At 47.7% G+C, this 20340-nt stretch overlaps 2 protein-coding genes across 2 annotated transcripts; both read left to right on the forward strand.

The window, feature by feature from the left end:
* Positions 1-3919: 3919 nt before the first annotated feature.
* Positions 3920-11791, forward strand: LOC145706868 (uncharacterized). The gene is made up of 5 exons (XM_081784322.1): positions 3920-4053; positions 8481-8751; positions 8797-9625; positions 9752-11359; positions 11403-11791. Exons 2-5 carry the CDS (start codon positions 8497-8499, stop codon positions 11789-11791), a joined length of 3081 nt encoding a protein of 1026 aa, XP_081640448.1. The 5' UTR covers positions 3920-4053; positions 8481-8496.
* A 1352-nt stretch (positions 11792-13143) lies between these two features.
* LOC145706870 (extracellular matrix organizing protein FRAS1-like) lies at positions 13144-20335 on the forward strand. Its single transcript, XM_081784324.1, has 14 exons — positions 13144-13437; positions 14253-14351; positions 14476-15050; positions 15095-15228; positions 15290-15425; positions 15602-17424; positions 17469-17696; positions 17740-17897; positions 17942-18216; positions 18261-18525; positions 18572-18928; positions 18969-19163; positions 19212-19485; positions 19528-20335. The coding sequence occupies exons 1-14, from the start codon at positions 13144-13146 to the stop codon at positions 19905-19907; spliced, it is 5193 nt and encodes a 1730-aa protein (XP_081640450.1). The 3' UTR covers positions 19908-20335.
* The last annotated feature ends 5 nt before the right edge of the window (positions 20336-20340 follow it).

The raw sequence follows: 20340 nt of genomic DNA on the forward strand, positions 1-20340 counted from the left end.
ATTTTTCTCTGTGGCCCGGTTTTTCAAGAAAAAAGTTGCAGCGCTAGAAAGAAGCGCCCAAAGCTGAAAAGCAAAACCGTCTCCTTTCGCCGAGAGGGCTCCCAAACCAGACCCGATTGGGCGGTCATTTGAAGTTTGTTTTCTAGTCGCCACGTACCTCTTCCTCTGATCGCCTTACTTTTCGCTGCGCAGACTTGACATTTGGAACATTTCTGTTTTCTTCAGTGTAACGTCGCCCCGGGCGCCGTTTAGCGGATCAGAAAGCGAGACGCTCTGCCCAACCTGCAATTATTCGAAAGGCAGAGAGTTATTAATACTACGTTGTCGCGCCTTGGCCGCCGAAAAGTGTAAAATAAAAGTTAATGAATTATTGGCAGATGCGCATGCAGGAGCTCATAAGTTGCAAGAAAGGGCCTGGCCAGTCGCCCGCTGCTCGCTCCCTTGATAAATTGCGAATAAATAAGAAGTGTGCGGATTTACGAGCGCGGCGGTTAATCGGGGCGAGAACACGCTCCTGTTGATTGATTCTAGCGCAAATACGCGGCTTCGTGGAATTATGCAAAACGCACTTGGTCAAGGTCAATCGAGAACAGTGGGAACACAGGTCGCGCTTCCGGCTTCTACTTCCGAAAGCTGCTCATGTCGCCCAAAACATCCGAGCAGAGAATGATCACTAGTGCGCCCGTTGTTTACACGACTCCGTCTAAACCCCTTGTGCATGAGTTAATCCGCGAGGGCGCGCAACTGGCCGCCACTTCCGACAACATTCTCGGCGCTTTACGAGGCTCGATCCTTAATCGATATCGCTCTATTAAAGCGGGTCGCTCGAAGGAAATGTCCAGAAGAAGGAAATGAGCCTTACTGACTTCTTTGGCGGTTGATTTCTTCGAAATGGGGGAATTTGAAGGACTCGAAATCACAGACTTCAAAAAAGTGCGAAGGTGATGGATGGAGGCGCGCGTGCGGAAACACCTTGAGCACTTGATAATTGCACATTCTCCGATGCACCTTGCCCAACCAGGCAATTACTCAGTCAGTGATTAGCGAGCCAGAGGGACTCCTTCTCCCGCGGTTATGTATAATGTTTAGACGCCGATTGGCGAGATGAAAGGTTAGCCATGAAATTCGGGGAATACGACGCGCTCGAACTTGCCGAATTTTGAGTCGAATCAATCGCAAAGTGGACGATTCGCTGCTCGGCCAGCACCTGCTGTTAATTACAGAGCCAGTGACAATTCAATTAGCCCCTTTTAAAAAATACATGATTGGCGACTAGAGTGGCAATTTAAGCATTTTTGAATGTGTACTCGTGTTTTTCTTTTTGAAGAAATAGAAGAATGATGGCTCGAAATTGCGCCTCAAGTGACAAGTTAGTGCTATTTTGGGACACTCCATTTTTCGAAAAAGGCCTTGGCCTTGTTGTGGGCCCTCGAACGGAAAACGATGCCAAGTGTAGCCGGCTTAGGTTCGCCAGCGATAAGCCCTTTCCAATTCAAAGCTACTACTTGCAAGAGGCGATTTACGGTGCTAATGTTTCGGGCAGCGGGAACGGATGTACCTGTTCCCATTCGTCAAATTCGCCATTTTACTAGAAATCAAGGGAGTCAACATCCGAAGGATAGTCAACTCGGTTAAAAAAGAAAAGCTCGCAATTTTCGAATTGGAGGAAATTTGTTGATTGTACTTTTGAAACCTCGAGATTCCAAACGGCGGTAGCCACTGCGGTGATTTGCCACTTTCTACAGTTTTGCTTCTATTTATTGTCGTGGCTAGGTGTTGGCAAGGCGAGATAAACAAGCAAGCAAAGCGAGTTGAAATTAGCGCTGGCTCAGATCTTCACCATTTTTAATTTTCGCCGTGAAAAGTTACGGTCTTCCGCTCTGACGATGCCCTCATCCATTGCAAGCGATGATGATTCTGGCTCGTTAAAGCAAAGTTTAATGGCCGCACATGCAAGAGCGTCAAAACTCGTGATGCTCGCCCTTCCACACTTGCAGTAGAATCTCCATCGCGAAGTCAGCGTCCTCATCAATTCAAATTACGACAGTTTAATTCAAGCAGAGGCGCTTCCAACGTGAGAACTCGTAAACCAGCAAACGAACAGTTCCCAAGTTCCCAACTTCTGCGCCGCCTCAGAGCCTTATTTTTGGAAACGATCAATCAGATTCCAAAACACTCAGAAAAAAAGAACGGTCGCGAAGTGATTTTTGCGAGGGTGCTTTTTTTTGAATATTCAAAAGTTCAACGCTTCTCCTTTTTTTTTGTTGAGTATCAAGGCGGCGCGTACATTTGTTGTGGCTCGGCCACAATCGCCAAATCGCCAAGTTGCCAAGCGAACAAAGCAATCTTTTTTCTAACTTGACTTTGAAAGGAAATTATCGATCCTGGCTAAATATCCTTTTTCACGAAAAGCGAAGCGCGTGACATAACTCGCTTCAAAGCGCCCGAAACTGCGCTGGATGGAACCGCGCGATTTTGGCAGCACTTGAACGGCCTCCGCGAAGGAGTAATTTGCGCGCTTCGACAATGCCGCTCTTCCGCATTCCGCTATTAGATGATTTTCGTTCTTCAAGAATCCTTTTTAAAATTAATGAAGATGATCTCTTAGGCGAATGTTTCCGTCGCCATCCCTTTTTTAGCTAATTAGCGGCTCAACTTCAAAGTCGGGCGGGATCACTTTTTCGAGAGCTGGCGATAGTAATCTGCTGTTATCTGCACTTGAAGCCTTTCAAATTGGTGCGCTTTGTTGCGTCCCTTGTTAAGGAATGCCTTTACTGCCAGTAAACGCGCTTTTATAGAGCGATGATTAGCGGATATGTTTTAAAGCGCGAATCAAACGAAATCAGAAGTCCATTGAAGATTTACGAGGCTGAGCGCATTTTCGAAAAAACGCTTCTTTTCGAAGTCACCAAACAATTACACTTTTCCTTTTTTAATTTTCCGATTTGGCGAATTCGAAAATGTCAAAGCTCCAACTCACCCCCAAAAAAGCCTATTTCCTCCGGCCCCAAAAATAATCAAGCAAGAAAAGAAACAACGCTTTGAAAAGTTCAAATTGAAGAATGTAAAAATCTCCTTTTCAAAAGTGACAAACCGTTTCGCTCGCTTTTGAAAATAACGTTTCGAAATCTGGGCTGCTTTATCGCTGTTTAAACTCACCCAGTCGATAAGTCCATTTAGCGCTTTTTCCTTTCTTTGAGATTCGAACTCGGACTTCAAAAAAGCAAGAACAGAAATCAAGAAATTTACTATCTGTTGTACTCGGTTATTAAACTTAACTGCCGCCGTAAATAACGCCCTGGTCGACAAGTAGGCATTCAAACTTAAAGAAATGAAAGCGTTGAATTCTGAGCTCGGAATTATCCCTTTTTCGCGGAGGAAATCTCAGCCGCGCTCAAATTAATCACTCTTTCACAGTACTCTAGCAGCTACTCGCGCGTGGCAAGTGAAAAGCTCGCCCAGCCAAATCAGCATCTACTCTTTTTGCGTTTTTAGCAAGTTGAAAGCTAACCTATCAAGAACACTTTCTTTTCCACCCAAAATGGCTGCTTTAGGATCCTGACTCAGATCTCTAAAGAGCTTGTCTCTTGAAGAACTTTGCGAAAGAATTGGTTAACTGTAAATTGATGGCTAGAGGGAGAGTACTCTTCCTTGATTTCAAAACTGAGATTGGAAAAACTCGCGATCTGTTGATCTCCGAGCGCAGGTGCTTGTTGTTTTATCAAGCAGTGTATAAAGGTAGCTGAGAATTGAAGGTGAAGGGCAGGGCCGAGTTGACGATGTGGGGATTGATGTGTAGAGGGCGCGATTTAGCGCCGCCGCTGCTGCGCTCTGTAGCTCCGCTCTGCCCCGCGGTGGCCCGTGTAGGACTCTATCATGTAACTGACTTAGTAAGACCTTGCTGCCGTTAGAACCTCGGACAATATGGACAAGTAGAGATCCAAGAAAAAGATTCTCCGAAAGAAACTGTCTAAAAGAGAGCAAAAGAAGAAAGAAAAGAGAGATTAACAGAAAACAAGAAAAAACAAGCCGTTCAGTCTTTCCGGAAAGTTGGTAAGTTTCTAATTGACTCCAAATTTGCGCATTAGCGGAACAAGCAGACGATCAATCGAGCGAGCATTTATCAACTCATTTTCCAAATTCATCAATTTCGACAATTTTTTCGAAAATTCAAAATCGAAAATCGAAAACTCAAAAGCGAAAAAGAAAAAAAAAGCGTTGTAAATGTAAACTAAAGATATTTTTACGAGGCGCGTTGATCGTCGGATCATCTCCGGATGCGCTCCTTTCATCTTTTGAACTTTCAACTTGTTCCTCGCTAGTTCTCGAGCAGCGAGGCGTGTCCCTCCTCAATCTCCGCCTCGCGCCAACTCAGATTGTCGCTTATCAGTAAATTGCTCTTTTCGACGCTGTGAAGTGTAACTTACGCGGCGAAACACGAGTAACGCGGCGGCGAGGCCGTGTTGAGTTGAACTGGCTTAATTGTTGTGAACATTGTCCTCCTCACACTTCTCCTGGCCGTGTTTGCGGCCAAACTGCAACCTTGGGCCAACATTTCCGAATTATGCAACAATTCATTTCAGCGTTATTTTTCGAGTTTTGCGATTTTTGAAAATTGGAATTTCCGCATTTCCAATCTCAAAAAAAAAAGATAGGCAAAGATGCGAATTGCCAGATAACACTCTCCGACGAGTTTCTTTTTGCCCAACTGCTGGACAAGCGCCAGGACTGAACCCTCGCACAACAGCTTCCCAAGTACTTCGACAAAGTGGGAATGGCATCACTTTTGGACAAAGAATTTCTCGAAAATTTCTTTGGCAATTCAAGCTTTTCTGAAGTCTTTTTGAAAATTCAAAGGAACTCGAGGAGTTTGGCCAAGGTTTAGACTTTCTTTTGGATTGAAAAAATGAAGCTGCTTTTCAGTAAACATGGGAAGATAAACCTATTTCAAAATGAAAGCTGGTGATGATTTGGCTGTGTGGAAACCTGACTCAGGGTCCTCAAAGAGCTTTAATAAAAGTTGGGTTTCTGAAGGCGCTTGAAGATTTTGGGTGTGATTACGAGGATAATTGAGTTCTCAGGGATTAAGAGTGGCCTGGCCTGCCAAGATGCAATGTTCTCGTGCTGCCGATCGGTGGGTATTATCTCTTGCATTTTGCGTAATGAGCGGGACGCGCGCCTTGGCTAGCTGCCCGGATGCGCGCTCTCAATCAGTTCCAAGCAGGTGCTCCAGCAAGAGCGCGCCAGTGACACTAATATTGCCGGATACTCGCCGCGCTTCCAAAGAATAAGGAAGAGGCACTATTGTGTGACGTTCCAGGCGCGAGTTTTCAACAAGTTCAACAATGCCCAAAACAACTGCTCGCTTGAAAAATTGAAAGAATGGCCGAGAATTCCAGCCTCGCTCCGCCGCCGCCCAGTTTGCTCGGCAGCGAAAATCTAAGGCGCTGGAAGGCGCTAATCGAAACTGTTTGATTATTCAAAATTTGGGAACAGGGCTAGAAAATTAAAGTGTTGGCCGCTTCCCACGGATATTTCCGCAGCTATTGTGAGCGCTGCAGCTGGGAAATTCGTTCTATTAGACGGGGATCACTCGGACAATAGCGCAGCAAAAGATGAGATTTAGTTGATCGCCGCGGCCGACAATGGACAATCGTGCCTCAAATTCAACATCGCAAAATCACTCTCTCGACTTCTTTCAAAAATCCTAATCGCCGGTACTCTTCTTTTCCTTTATTCCTCGAATTCTGCTCTGTTTTCATTTTTAATCCGCAGAAAATTGCGCTCATAAATTATCATCTTTGAATTTTCCTTCTTTTAACCTATTTTCGCGGGGAAACAATTACGAATTGTATTGTGAACTAGGGGTAAGCTTTCGTACAATTCAAACTGATTTTCTCAGCAATATTTTAAACAGATTAGATGCTTAGAATTTAAGAAAGACAATATTGCAGATTTTGATATTTGAAGTTCAAAAATTGCTTTCCTTGCACGAAGGGGTTAATTATTGGGAAGACAGTTGCGGACAGTTATGTTTTTCCTATTTTGGCGCCATTTGAGGCGGAACGAATCCGATTAAAAAACTCCGGAACGTTCAAGAACGTTTTTCCGCGAGTTTTGGTTAGTTGGAAAAAGAGAGTGGCACCCTTGATTCTGTAGACGGCTGGAGAAGGGCCAAGGAGTAGTAAGGTCCTCCGGAAGGACTGATTTTAAACGCGCCGTTAAAGCAGCCTTGCCATCATCAAAGCGCTGGAAACAAAGGGGCGCGGAAATCATTGAGGATGAGAAACTTCTAGGCTGAAATTTTTATGAGGGGATTAAACGGGCCGCCACGCAGCGATGGGTTAGGACGGCGAAAGACGATCGCCTCGAATTGACAATTCTGAAAAGCAATTTCGCCATCTCCGGATCAAATTGACAATTTTCAAAAACGCTCTTCTTGTTTTGTTTCCAGAGCCATTTGTTGTGCTTTGATAGTGCTGTAGTTTGGGCAACTGCTACAGTATCGACTGAGCCAGACGAGCGATACGAGCTTACAGGGAGGGCCTTTTGATTGCCCTGCCAAGAATCAGAAATCTCCTTCACGGCAGAAAATTTATTGCGCTGCGAAAAGCTGCTCAATTATGGAGCAATTAGCCAAGCTGGTGACCTTTTGGCTTGGCTTCCGGTTCGTGCACAAAATGCTACCGATGGCTCGAGTGAATCATTTCCCTTCAGATTCCAAGTTCAAGCTCAGCACTTTTACGAATGGCGAATGAATTTTGGTACATAACTATATTTTTCTGATCCCTTTCGTCCCCAGCGCCTGAGTCATAGCAAAGTATTTGGCATAAAGTAGGCACAGAAATAGGGCGACAACAGTATGGGCATCCGCGTAGTGGTGACAAGGACACTCTGAATTACAATTTTCGCGTTTGAAGTTGTCTGCCATTTTTCGAGTCTTCTCACTTCACTCAGCAATCTTAATGAAAAGTGATGATTGCTGGTTTTCGTGTTCAAATTAAAGCGCTCTATGTTTATTTAATGGCATCTGGATCGGAAGAGCACCGGCAGCGCGTTTTATGGCCCATTTGAAATATAAAAATGTATAAAAAAGTAGGTGGCCTTTTCTTTTCTCCGCGTTAGTAGTTTTATATTTACGGCGGCGGGGCGAGCAGCTGCCACCTTGTCAAATCAGCTACTTGTAATGAGTTAATTCACTTTGCGCAAACACGGAGCGGTTAAAAATAAAGCCAGAAATCAACTCGCAACACAGCGGCTATTTTGAGACAAGTTCTATACAGTCTCTTCTAGCGCGCTTTCGAGTCCTGCCAAGACAGCCGCGATTTGTGCAGCCAAATCAAAAGAACAAGGATGTCGCTTTGTTGGCTAAAGCCGAAGAAAGGGTCACTCTCTCGCTTACGTCATAAAGCCCGGCCCTGTTTCGCTGGTAGTTCTAGTTTGCTCAGTCCGAGTCTTCTTTCAATCGCGCTTCCTTTCGAATTTCCCCGCGCGTGGCTCAGACGGACGGGCGTCGTGGCCCTCGCGCACTCGCTGAAGTACTCATTGTGCCCGGGAAGCGTGCCTTTCGCCACTCGAGATGGCCCCCAAGCTCGAGCCAGGCTCAAGTGCCTCGATGGAATTCGCGGGCTCCCTGTTGGGGGTCCCAAGCAGCGACTCATCGCAACTCGCGCGGATTAGCACACGCGCCCTTGATTGAGTACACGCAGCCAGCAGCGTTTTTACCAAGCCCGCGTTCTGGATTCTAGAGAAGGAGAAACCCCCAAAGGTATCTTTCTTTCATCGCCTCGCCACTTTAGTGACCTGAATCAGCTTTGATTTTGACCCCGCTTTGTGCGCAAGATGGGAAAAGGCAGTGAAAGGGAAGTAAGCGCACCCAGCGTTTTTTTCGTATTTTTCCCAGCGCCCTTCCTTGCCAAGAGAATGCAAGTCTTTATTGGTTGTAAACGAAAAGTTCAAAACTAGCCGGTGACAGCTTTATCAGCTCTTCTGATTATCTTTGATTATAAGTTTTTTACAGCGTCGTTACCTTTTACGCCGCTTTTCAATAATCATTCTTGTTTGTATTCTGCTCCTTGCTGACCTTTACGAGTCCATCCATCACACACCTAACTCAGAGAAGTCGCATTTTTCACCATATAACTTCGAGCAAGCACCCAAACTTCCCACACTTTATTTTCTCCACTGAGAGCAGTCTTCTATGATTTCAAGCGCCCGGAAACAGAAGCATTTTTAGTTTTTGCATTTTGAGAATTCTTCCTTTTCGACTTCGACTTCGTAAAAGACGCTCATTTTGGGCGCGTTTGATGGATAATTGAGTAGTGCCAGCCTTTGATCCTTTTGGAGACAAATTGTCCGTCCTGCGCGACAAACTCCCTAATGTGTCAATTATTGTTTAAAGCCTTTGAAAATGTAGGCCGATTAAGAATTTATCGTTTCGAGCTGAATAATTGAGCGCCAGTAATCGAATACTATTTTAGATGAGCTAGACGTTGGATGGGTTGGAAGCGCGGCTTCGTCAAATGGGGACTGCTAGGACAACTTTCATCCTTCGCGCGAACACAGGAGCTCTTTAGTGCCTGTCCCACCAGCTGCCGGACATGCGACGATCTGGGCAGTTGTCTGAGCTGTGAGCCCGGCTCCGTGCTCCAGAACTACGAGTGCGTGGAGCAGTGCTCAGACGGCCTTTTCGAACGCGACGGAGAGTGCCACTTCTGCCCGATAAACTGCGACACCTGCAATTCAGAACATGTAAGTGCCCCATTCATCTTCAGTCTTAGAATTAACCGTTCTTAGGATTGCAAGTCTTGCGCGGAAGGCAGCTTCGCGCAGGAAGGAGTCTGCGTGAACGCGTGCAGCGAGGGCTTCTACCTCGAGCGCGAGACATGTCTCAAGTGCGGAGATTACTGCGTCGAGTGCTGGACACGAGACGAGTGCACTCTCTGCGAGTCGGGCATGCTTCTCCAAGGAGCCTACTGCGTGCCCAGCTGCTCGCTCGGCTTCTCGCAGGTAGACGGGATCTGCTTGCCCTGCCAGACCGGCTGCGAGGAGTGCCACTACTCCAGCCAGAAATGTAAAAAGTGTTCCCCTGGATTATTTCTGTACGAAGGCAACTGCAAGCGCGAGTGCCCTCCCGAGACTGGCCAGCCGCAAAATGGTGCATGCGGCGCCGTCCACTACAAACTGCCCAGGAACAAGCTACTGCGCCTGTCCAACATCGTCGACGTGCCCGAAAAGTCAAACAAGTACACGATCAAGTTCTCCAACTCCGGCGCCGGGCGACTCTTCCTCCAGAACCCGATGGATGGTGCCTGGCCGATGTACGTCCTGGACGACTCGTCCTCTTACCCGTCTCCTGTTGACACGCTGGAATTCACCGCCGAAGACTTGGACAACGCGTGGTACAGGCCGAGTGCAGACATGGAGACAGACCATTTAGACTTTGAAATTTACCTGAACGAGCAATTAGTGGAAGACAGCTCAGTGACACTGGACCTGCTGAACGACGCTTTGGGAGTGATCCAGCCAGATAGAAACGCGAAACTGAGCAGAGTGATTCCGCCCGGAACTACTCGCGAACTCACTGGAATGAAGTTCTCCTCTTCCAAAGAAACCCCTTCTGAAGGTAATTTTGATTTCCGTTCTTTTCATTTTCATTTTCTCTGAATTGAACTATTTCTATAATTGGCGAAATTTGAAAATGAGTGGGAACGGAAGTAGCCGGCTCAGCGTGGCTTTAACTTGTTTCCAGATATCATCTATTCACTGAACTCTCGCTTACCGCCTGGCTTTGCTACGATCGAGCGCATCCCCTACGGACCTGTCTCCGAGTTCACGCAATATGATCTCGACCGGGGCGATGTCATCGTCGCCACCTCTGAAGCCTGGCCGGGACACGACCTGACCTTCGACTTTTACGTCTCCGACAACGAAGGCGTCACCATGGAGCCCTTCGTCTATACCATCAAGTCGCCGACCTTCAAAGTCAGCGCCGGAAAATCTGTAGCTTTGTCGGTCGAAGAAGCTGGAATCCACCCCAAAGCACTCAAAGACAAGGACTCTTTCTACATTCTCAGCCAAGCTCCGTTCTTTGGCGACATTCTCGTCGATGGAAAGAAAGTCAGCGAAGGAGAGAGCTTCTTGCTTTCGTCAAAAGTGGAGTATGCTACAGAGAGAACTGTCAAAGCGTCTGAAGACTCTGTTCAAGTGACGTCCTACTTTGGAAACAAGGATGAGGACATTCGCCTCTCGATTCTCATCGATGATTCCAACTTGGGACCTGTGCTGGCATCTTCGCTCAAATTGGATGTGAGCAGCATTCGACAAGAGATACATTCTTCCTCGCTCAGGTTCACAAGCGACGGTTCTTCTATCGAGTACAAAATCAACGAGGACCCACTTTGGGGATTGCTGGAAAAACGCGTGGGCAATGGCTATTCCTCGATGGCGCTGGGCAATACGTTTTCCCAGGCGGATGTGGACGAGGGATTGATCTACTATCACTTTTACGGATCGGACAGTAATCCTTCCGACTACGTCGAGCTCACCGTGACTGATGAGCTCGGCCACCAAGTTCAAGAAAAATTGATGATTTACGTCAGCATAGCGGACGAAGTCTCAACCATCATGCCAGACTTGGAGTTCTTTGACATTGACACGCAGCTCGACAATTTCGACACTTTCGAAGGCGCCCATGAAATTTCCACTTTCGCGACTCCGACCGTGTTCACTATTGGCGTTTCCGAGAAAAGGATTCTCCATCCTGTCGACTTAGGAATCGCTGTTCCCTCGAGATCTGACTGGGTTGAGATGCTGGTCGCGCCAAGATTGGGAGAAGTGCTCAATGCGGACGACGGAAGCGAATTCGTCGTTGCCAATGTTGCCGACTTGATCGACGGAAAGATCGTGTTTCAATCTGGCGCGAAAGCCGGCTCCGACGAAGTCCAATTCACAGTTTACCTCACCTACAACGAAGGAGCTGCTCAGACGATCACAGTCCCCGTCGAAGTCGTCGGCGATTCCCAGGACTCGTACGTCGACTCTTCCGCAAATTATCTCTCCTCTTCCTCGCAGGACACGTACTCCGGCTACTTCAACGAAGAGATCGACTCGCAGTCCGAGATGAACAGTCTCATCAGTCCGAATTTGGCGACGCCGGAATTCTTGGAGCTCGAGAACTCGAGAAAGAAATCCCCGGAGAGCCCTGCCAGCCGCAAAGAAGGACGTTTCGTTGGAATTCCAAGCGTCAAAAACACGATCGAAGTTCAAGCGAACAAAATCAAAATCATTACCGAATTGGCTACTTTGCCGGACACGGACAGTTCGACCAGGTTTACCATCGACACTCCTCCAAGCAAAGGTAAAATTAAAAATCAGGGCGATCGAGTGAAGATGACTTTTAGGATATCTGAAGCTGCTGGACGAAGCAGGGTCGGAAATCGGCTCTGTTCTGTCTTTTGGCGATTCTTTCCTGCGCCGGGACGTGGAGGAAGGGCGACTGTGCTACGAAGGCACTGGCGGCGTCGGAGTCAACACTTTTTCGATCCGGGAAGACTCGTTCTCTTACACGCTCGGCGAGGGGCAGTTCAAGCGCTTCGGCGAAGTGACGATCCGAGTAGAAGACTTTACGCTGGGGAACACGCTGGACCGCTCGCTGCCCGGCTCCGAGGTGGAGAATGAAAAAGACACAGAGTTCGACCCCGACGGTGACGAGCGGGGCGCCTCACAGAGTGCAGTTATTGGCTCTCCACTTGTGGCAAGTTTTCGACGGCCCGTGAGTATAAAAACATAGAAACAAGTCATTCATTTGTCAAAATTTCCGAAAAAGCTATTTCGCGAAATTTTCAACATTTCATCCTTTTTTTTATTTCCAGTAGAAAGAAACAAAAACGACAAAACGACTTCAACCATGTTTTTATACCTCACTCTTTCACGAATCAATTTATTTCTAACAAAAATCAAAAAACACACACTCACCGAATTTGTGATAATTAAGAGTATAGTCGTCGATTTGGCCAATTTCAGGGGCTTATAAGAGTTTTTTGCTCAGAATTTTAAGGGCATCCTAAAAATAAGCTCAGATTAATAATTGGAGAACTGACCAATTTCGATGACTATACGCTTAAATTAACCACAACAATGTCTATCACCGGGCGTATTTTCGTTTGAGCAAGTAAATTCGAAGACACTTTCTAAGCCCGCTTCAAAAGCGCCCATGCTCAAAATATTTAAACTTGGGCGGAGAAAAGTGAACTGTTTCCTAACTCCGAAATCTCACTTTTGCGGCGGCGCACCAAAACGCCGGCTTAGCATTTAAAGCCAGCAAGCTGCTATCATGAAAGGCAGTTGTATATTCCAATCCTAATCTGCGCAGTACTACTTTTTTCGCCGGAATAAATCAACCGCCGAAATGATTGACTTTGAACGCGCGTTTGAATTTTCGTCTTTTTACGAGGATGAGGCACACTTTCGCTAGTTTCAATCGCTCGAAAGGGCAGAAGCCTTTTAGGGGTTTTTATAATGTGTAGGATCAAAGCAGCGCGGTTTTAGTGTCTTTCCAAGTACTTTCAATGACGAGCAAGTTCTTTGATGGGTCCACTTTTCTCGATGCGAGAGTCGCTAAACACACAAAAAGGAGAAAACAAGGAGGATTGAGGCATTATTGCACTGAAGCAACAACGCCTTCACAAACCACCTTTCCCATGTCTTAAATTTAAGACAACAATTTATTTGTATTCGTAAAGATTTAAACTAAACATAAACTTCGCAGCTCAAAATTGTTAAAAATCGTTGTAAACTCCGAATTTTCAAAAATTAATAAATGAAAATTTCCATGATCTTTTTCGCCCATATTTTTAAGAAAAAAGCGTCGATTTTGGAGATGCTGCTGCCAAAACCTGCCGCAATAAATACCCTTTATAGGTCTTAAACTCTTTCTAATTGTCTCCAAGCCTAACGACTGTCTGAAGTGTCCCGTGAGAGCTGGGCGATAACTCTTTCCCATTTCCGGAAAATATTTTCTTTTGAACAAAAAAAAATTTAGCGGGCGGGGGCGCGCGCGAGCTGAGCTGAAATTTTTAGGGCTAGGCTTATGGATGCGCCCCTTGAAGAGGCTAGAAGCCCATGTAGAGTGTTTTCGGCCTGATGTATCTGAGTGTTTTACTTGTCGCTCTTTTCGAGTTGCCAGTGCGCGGCTCAGAAGACGACGAAAGCTTTTTTAACGCGCAAGAGACGGACTTTTATGAAGACTTCGCGCCGCAGATTTTTTACTCGCACCAGAACGCCTATGTCAGCTCGTACGACAATGCACAGGCGATTAATGCCTTTGCCCCGGAAGAGAGCTCTTACTTCACCGAGTACTCCGAATACGGCGATAATGAACTAGAGACAATGATTGAGGACGAGTACTTTGCCCCGAACTTGGGCCAAGATTCTCAGGTGAATGAACCATCCCCAAAACTTTTCGGCCAAGAAAAAGAGTTGAAGGTCACGTGTTAGTTTTAAGCCCTTGTCCCGATGGTGTCGAGATTGCGTCTCTGCTGGCAGCAGTTTCGCCAAGAAGTGGCCATCTCGAACATGATCGGCGCCGGGATCAGGAGCACCGCATGAGCCAGATAAGCTCGAGTGTATTTGGTGCAGATCCATCCGAACTCAATTATGCGTGAAGGCCGAGTGCCTTCTCTTTAATTTCGACAACAAACACAAACGCGTGCCACTCTTTCTCGATTTTACTCCGAGTCAAGGGCAAATCTCATTATTTGCATTATTTGCCCAAGGAGCCCAAATTTGAAGCTTAGGGTTGACCTTTTGCTCCTGCGATTTTATAAATATTATTCTACCGCCAAGCGCCAAATAATCGATCCGCCAAATTAACAAAAAAACACACTTTGTCAAAACTCAATCGCTAATCAATACGGAATTGTCAATACCAAGTACAGAGCTAAAAATTAAGCGCGGAAGGTTTCAGCTGCCAAAAACACCCGCTCTTCTTCAAAAAAGAGGACATTCTTGAGGTCATTTAACTGGCAGCACTTCCTCTCATACGCGCACTGCCAAATTTTTAGCGAGTTTTCAAAATTACGAGTTGATTTTTTTCGAAGTTTGCCTTTTTGGGCGCGGCCGAGCAGCGCATCTCCAAGGTCAACAAAATGAACAATACGTTCGGTGATAACCAAAATTACACAATATTAATCGAGTTGTTTTTTGATTTTACACGATATCATTAAGCGTAGCAGTCTGTAACACTGTTTCAGAAGCCCACTCTTCGCCTGAACACCATCCACTGCGAAGAGTCCGCCCGGCGCATCATTACCTCCAACGACGTCATCGCCGACGACAACGGCTACAGCCAGGTACTGTAATCACTGTCTTTTATCTTTGATCATCTCGAGCAGCTCGACTGTTAATCACGTGCCAAGGTCCTTATTTCGATTTCGCCTCAGAAATAGACTTATCACTGGCTAATCTTGTCACTAGTCGGGGGATCTGCGGCTGAGTGTCTCGCGCGAGTGCAAACAAGGTCAGCTGGAGCGGCTCTACGGCTCCAAGTGGCGCGCCACCGACCAGTTCACCTACCAGGACGTCGAAGACGGCATCGTCGCCTACAGTCACTTTGGCGGAAACGCGGGCCAGGACTCTTGCGTCCTCCAGCTGCGCAACGCATTCGCCAGTTCCGAGCACGTGACGCTCAACATCATCGTCGACTTTTTGAACACTGGCACTCCGAGACTCACGTCAAACTCTGGCTTGCTCTACCTCGAGTACATTGACAACGTTCCCGCTGGAATCATCACTTCCAGCACGCTGAAAACGACGGATCCAGACACGCAGCCAGAAGACTTGATCTACCAAGTCACCGAGAAATGCGAATTCGGCGAGATTATCAACACCGAGCTCAATACAAGAGTCACAAGCTTCTCTCAGTACGATGTAGACATGGGAAGGATCAGATACGAGCTGACTGTAGCTGACAGTGCCCAGCACTCCGACGAGTTCAAGTTCACAGTGACGGACAATAAGACCACGCTCAAGGACAACACTTTCGTCATCAGGTTAATTCAAATTCACTTTGTCGCTTTTTCACCGTTTATTTTAGATTCTCGCGGCTAGAATTCGAAGAGGAGCGGATCACAGTGGCGGAAACAGAAGGCGAGATAAAGGTCTGGCTTTCGCGCACCGGGTATTTTAACCACTACGCGATCGTCACTTGCAAATCCATCTCGGAAATAGGTAAGCGCTTAAAACTGTATTTGCCTCGATCCGGAAGCGCAGTGAAAACAAGCTCGTTTAGCGCTGAACCAACAAGTTCAATTCGAGCCGGGCGAGAACCGCAAGCCCTGCGTAGTGCCACTCCAGCAAGACGACCGCCACCAAGGCCAAAAACAACTCGACCTACAACTGGCGGAGCCGTCTTACGCCCTGCTCGGGTAAGTCCGCCTTTGTCAAACTCGACAATGCGCGCTCAACAGGTTCAAAGTGCGCCTCCTTTTCACTTCCACTTCGCACTTGAACTTCAAACGCCGCGTTGTTATTCAACGACGTTTGTTTGAAACGCGCCTTTACGAAAATTGAATTAATCATTCAAGGCTAACTTAACTTCTAGCAAACGCGATTCAATGTCGATCGTTATTACGGACCCGGAAGACAAAGCTACGATTTCATTCTTGAGCGACGAAATCCACGTTCAAGAAGAGCAGCGCCAAGTCGTGATTCCTGTCCGGCGAGAAGGCGACGCCTCCAAAACAGCCACAGTCATCTGCTACACCCAAGCTGCTTCTGCTGGCGATGCCGACTTTGAGCGCCGCGAGCCGCGGGAAAACGATCAGCTCGTGTTCCAAGGAACGCCGTACAACCAGCGCGACGCTTCTTGCACGATTAATTTGATCGACGACTCTTTGTTCGAGCGCGAAGAGTTCTTCTTTGTCAAGCTCGACAAGGCAAATATTGAAGCTAGAATCGGCGCCATTGACACCGTTAAAGTCGTGATTGACGGGCCCAATGATTTGCCGCAGATCTCGATGGCTGAGAACAGACTGGAAGTGCGCGAATCGGCGAAGATTGTTTCCGTGGAGATTTACCGTGCTGGCAGCGATCTCAGCCAAGAAAGCGAGGTCTTTTGCAACTCTCGGGCCGGCTCTGCTTCTCCTGGCGAAGATTTCGAACAAGTTCACGAGCACGTGATCTTCGCAGTGAACCAAGAAGTGGCCAGTTGCGAAGTGACCATCTTCGACGATTCAGAAAACCCAGTCGTCGAAGGCAAGGAAAACTTCTTTGTCTACCTCTCCGGCGCCAAAGGAGCAGTGCTCTCTGATTTGATCGAGAGCGAAATTGTGATCGACGACGAGGACGAAGATAGTCCGACTTTTGAATTCGCGGCGCCTGAGTATGCGGCTGCCGAGACGGACCCTGTTGTTTCCGTTCCTGTAATCCGGCATGGAGACACTTCTGGTCCGGCCAGTGTCATTTGCCGAACTCTGCAAGGCTCGGCGCAGATCGATTCCGACTTCCGGGAGAGAATCAATTCCGACGTGAACAGAATCTTCTTCGAGCCCGGCGAGACTGAGAAGAACTGCGATGTGGTGCTTATCGACGACGAAGAGCACGAGCCCTCTGAAACTCTTTTCCTCCAACTCAAAGATCCCCAATCTGTTTCTGGCTCACCAGCTCGCCTCGGTGCTCTGGACGAGACAAAGATCACCTTGACCAACACCGAAGATACTCCTACCATCACATTCGCCAAGTCAGAAGTCTCCGTTCGGGAGCCAAAGCCCGGCGAGACCAAGGACGTCACCGTGACCGTGCATCGCTACGGAGATACAACTGGCAATTCAAGAGTGCGTGTGTCCACTCGCGACGGCTCCGCTATATCTGGCGTCGATTACGAGCCCAAATCTGAGATGCTGCGCTTCCGCCCTGAGAAACAATCTCTCACCTTCACCGTTGTCGTCAAATGCAACGAAGAATCGGCCTGGCACAAGACCTTTTCTCTCGTAATGGGCCCTGACGAGCCGGTCAATGCCGTCCTCGGCGAGTTTCCAGCGATGACTGTTACTATTCTTGACAAAGAAGCGTCTGGATCGCTTGTTCTACCAGCTCCTCCGGCGGTTATTTCGCTGAAGGACTTTGACGCAGCTGCAAACGCCGACGAAGAACTCCTTCCGGGCTATCCAGCGCTTTGTTTGACTCCTTGTGACCCGCAACATCCGAATTTCGACGAAACTCAATCGCTTTGCGAGGAAGCTGGCATCGACAACGACCTGATCCAGTACTCGTGGGAAGTAGCGACGCCGGACAAGTCCAATTTCAAGAGAATCAACGATGCAACTCCGTGGACGAGCCCAAAGAGCAAAGTGCTTGATTCAATCTACTTTTCTCGCAAGTTTAAAATCAGATGTCGGGTTCAAGCGTTTTCTCCCGAAGGAAAAGGTAATATTTCTCGTCATTTTTTCTTTTAAAAGATCCATTCAAAGGCGGTACCCCTCTTCGATCTCAGCCTGCTCAAGTGTCTTCGGAAGGAATCTGCCACAATCCGCTCGTCGCGGGAGAAAGCGGCTTCCAAGCACAGAACTTCCAGGCAAACTTGAAATACCTGGACTCGACGCATCCTGACCACCCCAACTCGATTCACATCACAGTCGAAGTGCCCCACGAAGACGGACTGCTGCCTCTTGTCTCCACCACTCAGATCAACAACATAGGTAAAATTCAGAAATTTCTTCAGCTCCAAAACCGACTTATTAGACTTCCTCCTTCGCGACCGAGTTTTCCGACAGCAGCACGTCTGCTCAAACATGCTCACTCCAGAGGAAGCGCCGAATACAGAAGGACAGCGCGGCTTCTTGGACTCATACGACGCAGCTAGAGTGCCAGCAATGTCTGGCTTCGACCGCCCTCATCAGGTAAAAACTTCTTCAGCGAGTATTTTGAAGTTGAAATGTTCTAGTTTGACACTGAGCTGCGATCGGAAAAGACACTTTCGCTTTATCAATATCTCAACTTGAAAACGTGCACTTGGACGTTCGACTCCTACTACACCATGGACGAGCTAAAGGACATTTGCGGCGGAAGAATCGACAAAGACTACGAGCTAGCCACCCAGGACCAGAGCCACGTGACCGTCCGCGTTCCCTTCCATGTTTCCTACATTTACGTGCAAGCTCCAACTGGCTGGGCAGCTCTCGAGCACAGATCAGAGTTTAGCGTCAGTTTCTATTACAGGTAACAGAGAACTTCGAGCTACGAAAGGCTATCTCTTCGTTCAGCAATGTGATGTGGAAATCTGGCATCAAGACGGATTCGGAGCTGACTGGAGACATTTCGCTGACTAGAGTCTCTATCGACGCCAATGGTCGACTCGTTGTTGAGCTGCGAACGCGCACGCGATTCCGAGGTCTTTTCTTGGAGTCCTCTGACAAGCAAGCCGGCCTCAAGAAAGAAGAATCCACCTTTGTTGCTCCCATGGGCGTCAGATCTAACTTCACTCTTGAGCTAATTTGGTCACAAGATACTTTCGACAGTCCCGAACAGGTAAAAAGCGTGCCTTGTTGCCAATTGACGAATCTTTTATTTTTAGCACTGGAAAGCGATGTCCAAATACAGCCGAAAAGACTACACCGGCGAGTACATGCTCAACCTTATTCCCTGCACGGTGCAGCCGACCCAAGGCTTCGAGTCTGGACAAACGCCCGAGAGCGTCTGCTCGCCGCACGAGAAAGCAGAATTTTCCGTAAAAATCGGAATCCAACAGTCTGCCCGGCCCGTTCCCGTCGTCTACAGTCTCAACACGCACTTCCACATCACAAACTCTGAACAGATTTTCCTCAGCGCGCCTGGCGAGTATCCCCTCGAAGAGATGGACTACAAGGGCACCTTTTCGAAGGGATCAAAGGTCTTTGCGCGAATCATGTGGGAATCTCAGCAAGATCTCAAGGTAGAAATTCATTTTTAGAAGAAATTGTTATTTTTTTTAGAGCGCGTACAACCTGCAAATCGAAAAAGTGTACATCTGCACCGGCAGCAACGGCTACATCCCCACTTTCGATCCTACAGGAGAAATGTACGGCGAAGGGCCGCAGTATGGATGCATCAAGCCGATCAAAGAGATCTCCAGCAGATTCCTGATTCTCGATCGAGGCAACAGAGACGCAGAAGATCTTTCTTTCCAGGTAAACTCAAAGTCAAAAAGACAAAATACTCAAGCAAACATCTCCTAGGCCATCCCCTTCGAAGCGGAGTTCGCAGATGACAACGAGGAGTACAAAGCGCTCTCCTCGCACCCCTCTACTGACGGCTTCGCTTTCTCCGTGGACCCACTTTACAAGATCATCGCCGGGCACGAGTGGTACATTCAGGTGCTCTACGAAATCGAAGGAAATCAAGGAAGAGTACGCCGGTCCGCGATCGAGCCTGGCCATCATTTCATGTCGCGACGCGCGGCAGCTCCTGGAACTGCGCGCAACGGAACCAACATGGGAATCCTCAATATAGGTTTGATCTACTTTTTTATACTCGATAAGCTAACCTGTTTAGACGAGCCGGTTCACTCTGCCTCGGCGGGAATAGTCGCTGGAAGCATTGGAGGTCTCGTTCTCTTCGTTGTTGCGATGGGCGCCTTCATCTTTGCCCGTCGTGGAAGCCCTTCAGAAAGCGCATATGACGAGAACTCTCTGACGCCGGAAGAAGTGGGTCTGCTCCAGCAAAAGATCGACTACAGCAAACTGGTGAACCAAAACCGCGTGCCCAACAACAAACTCAAGAACCATCTGAACAACATGAACGGCCTCCAGCAGCAGCGTTCCCAGAACTTCGTTTCTGTGAAGCCGTCGCGGAACATCCTCTCCTCCCGCGATCATCACGTGACGATCCACAACGACCTCGGCGGGGCGAGCAAGTCCGGCACGGAGATCTAGCCTTCTCCGTTGCCCCCGAATCCAACGCATATCACAGCATACAAGAATGCAGCGGGCGGCCCTGTACAAATGACCCTATAGACTCAAGAGACGACTCTGGGGCTGCTCGTTGGCGCACTTCTTTTCTCTCAACTCTCACCTCATCAAAGTTCAACCTCGGCTTCCTGTTTATTATTTTATCGTATTGTTGGTCCAGCTACCTCACCTGTTGCCAGCGCGAAAGACTCACAACGCTTTTAGCGACCGTTTTCCGGGAGCTAGTTCAACTCGCCTCCCGACTTTAATTTTCTAGCAAGATACGCGCAGCTACTGATCTCAAGAAACAGTGGACAATTCAGTGCTTACCTGACTGTACATTTTATGAATATTATTATCTAACATTCCAAACGTCTCGTTTAAATAGACTGGTCTGCATTAATCTTCCAATAAACAA

Source organism: Oikopleura dioica, chromosome XSR (assembly GCF_907165135.1).
Source record: "Oikopleura dioica chromosome XSR, OKI2018_I68_1.0, whole genome shotgun sequence".
NCBI lineage: Eukaryota > Metazoa > Chordata > Appendicularia > Copelata > Oikopleuridae > Oikopleura > Oikopleura dioica.

Bases quoted from the DNA above. Each gene is read 5' to 3' on its own strand.
- LOC145706870 (XM_081784324.1), top strand. From the start codon at position 13,144: ATGTATCTGAGTGTTTTACTTGTCGCTCTTTTCGAGTTGCCAGTGCGC. The intron at 14,352-14,475 runs GTACTGTAATCA...TCTTGTCACTAG, and splicing joins ACGACAACGGCTACAGCCAG to TCGGGGGATCTGCGGCTGAG. The intron at 15,426-15,601 runs GTAAGTCCGCCT...CTTAACTTCTAG, and splicing joins CCGTCTTACGCCCTGCTCGG to CAAACGCGATTCAATGTCGA.
- LOC145706868 (XM_081784322.1), top strand. From the start codon at position 8,497: ATGGGTTGGAAGCGCGGCTTCGTCAAATGGGGACTGCTAGGACAACTT. The intron at 9,626-9,751 runs GTAATTTTGATT...ACTTGTTTCCAG, and splicing joins CAAAGAAACCCCTTCTGAAG to ATATCATCTATTCACTGAAC. The intron at 11,360-11,402 runs GTAAAATTAAAA...GATGACTTTTAG, and splicing joins CGACACTCCTCCAAGCAAAG to GATATCTGAAGCTGCTGGAC.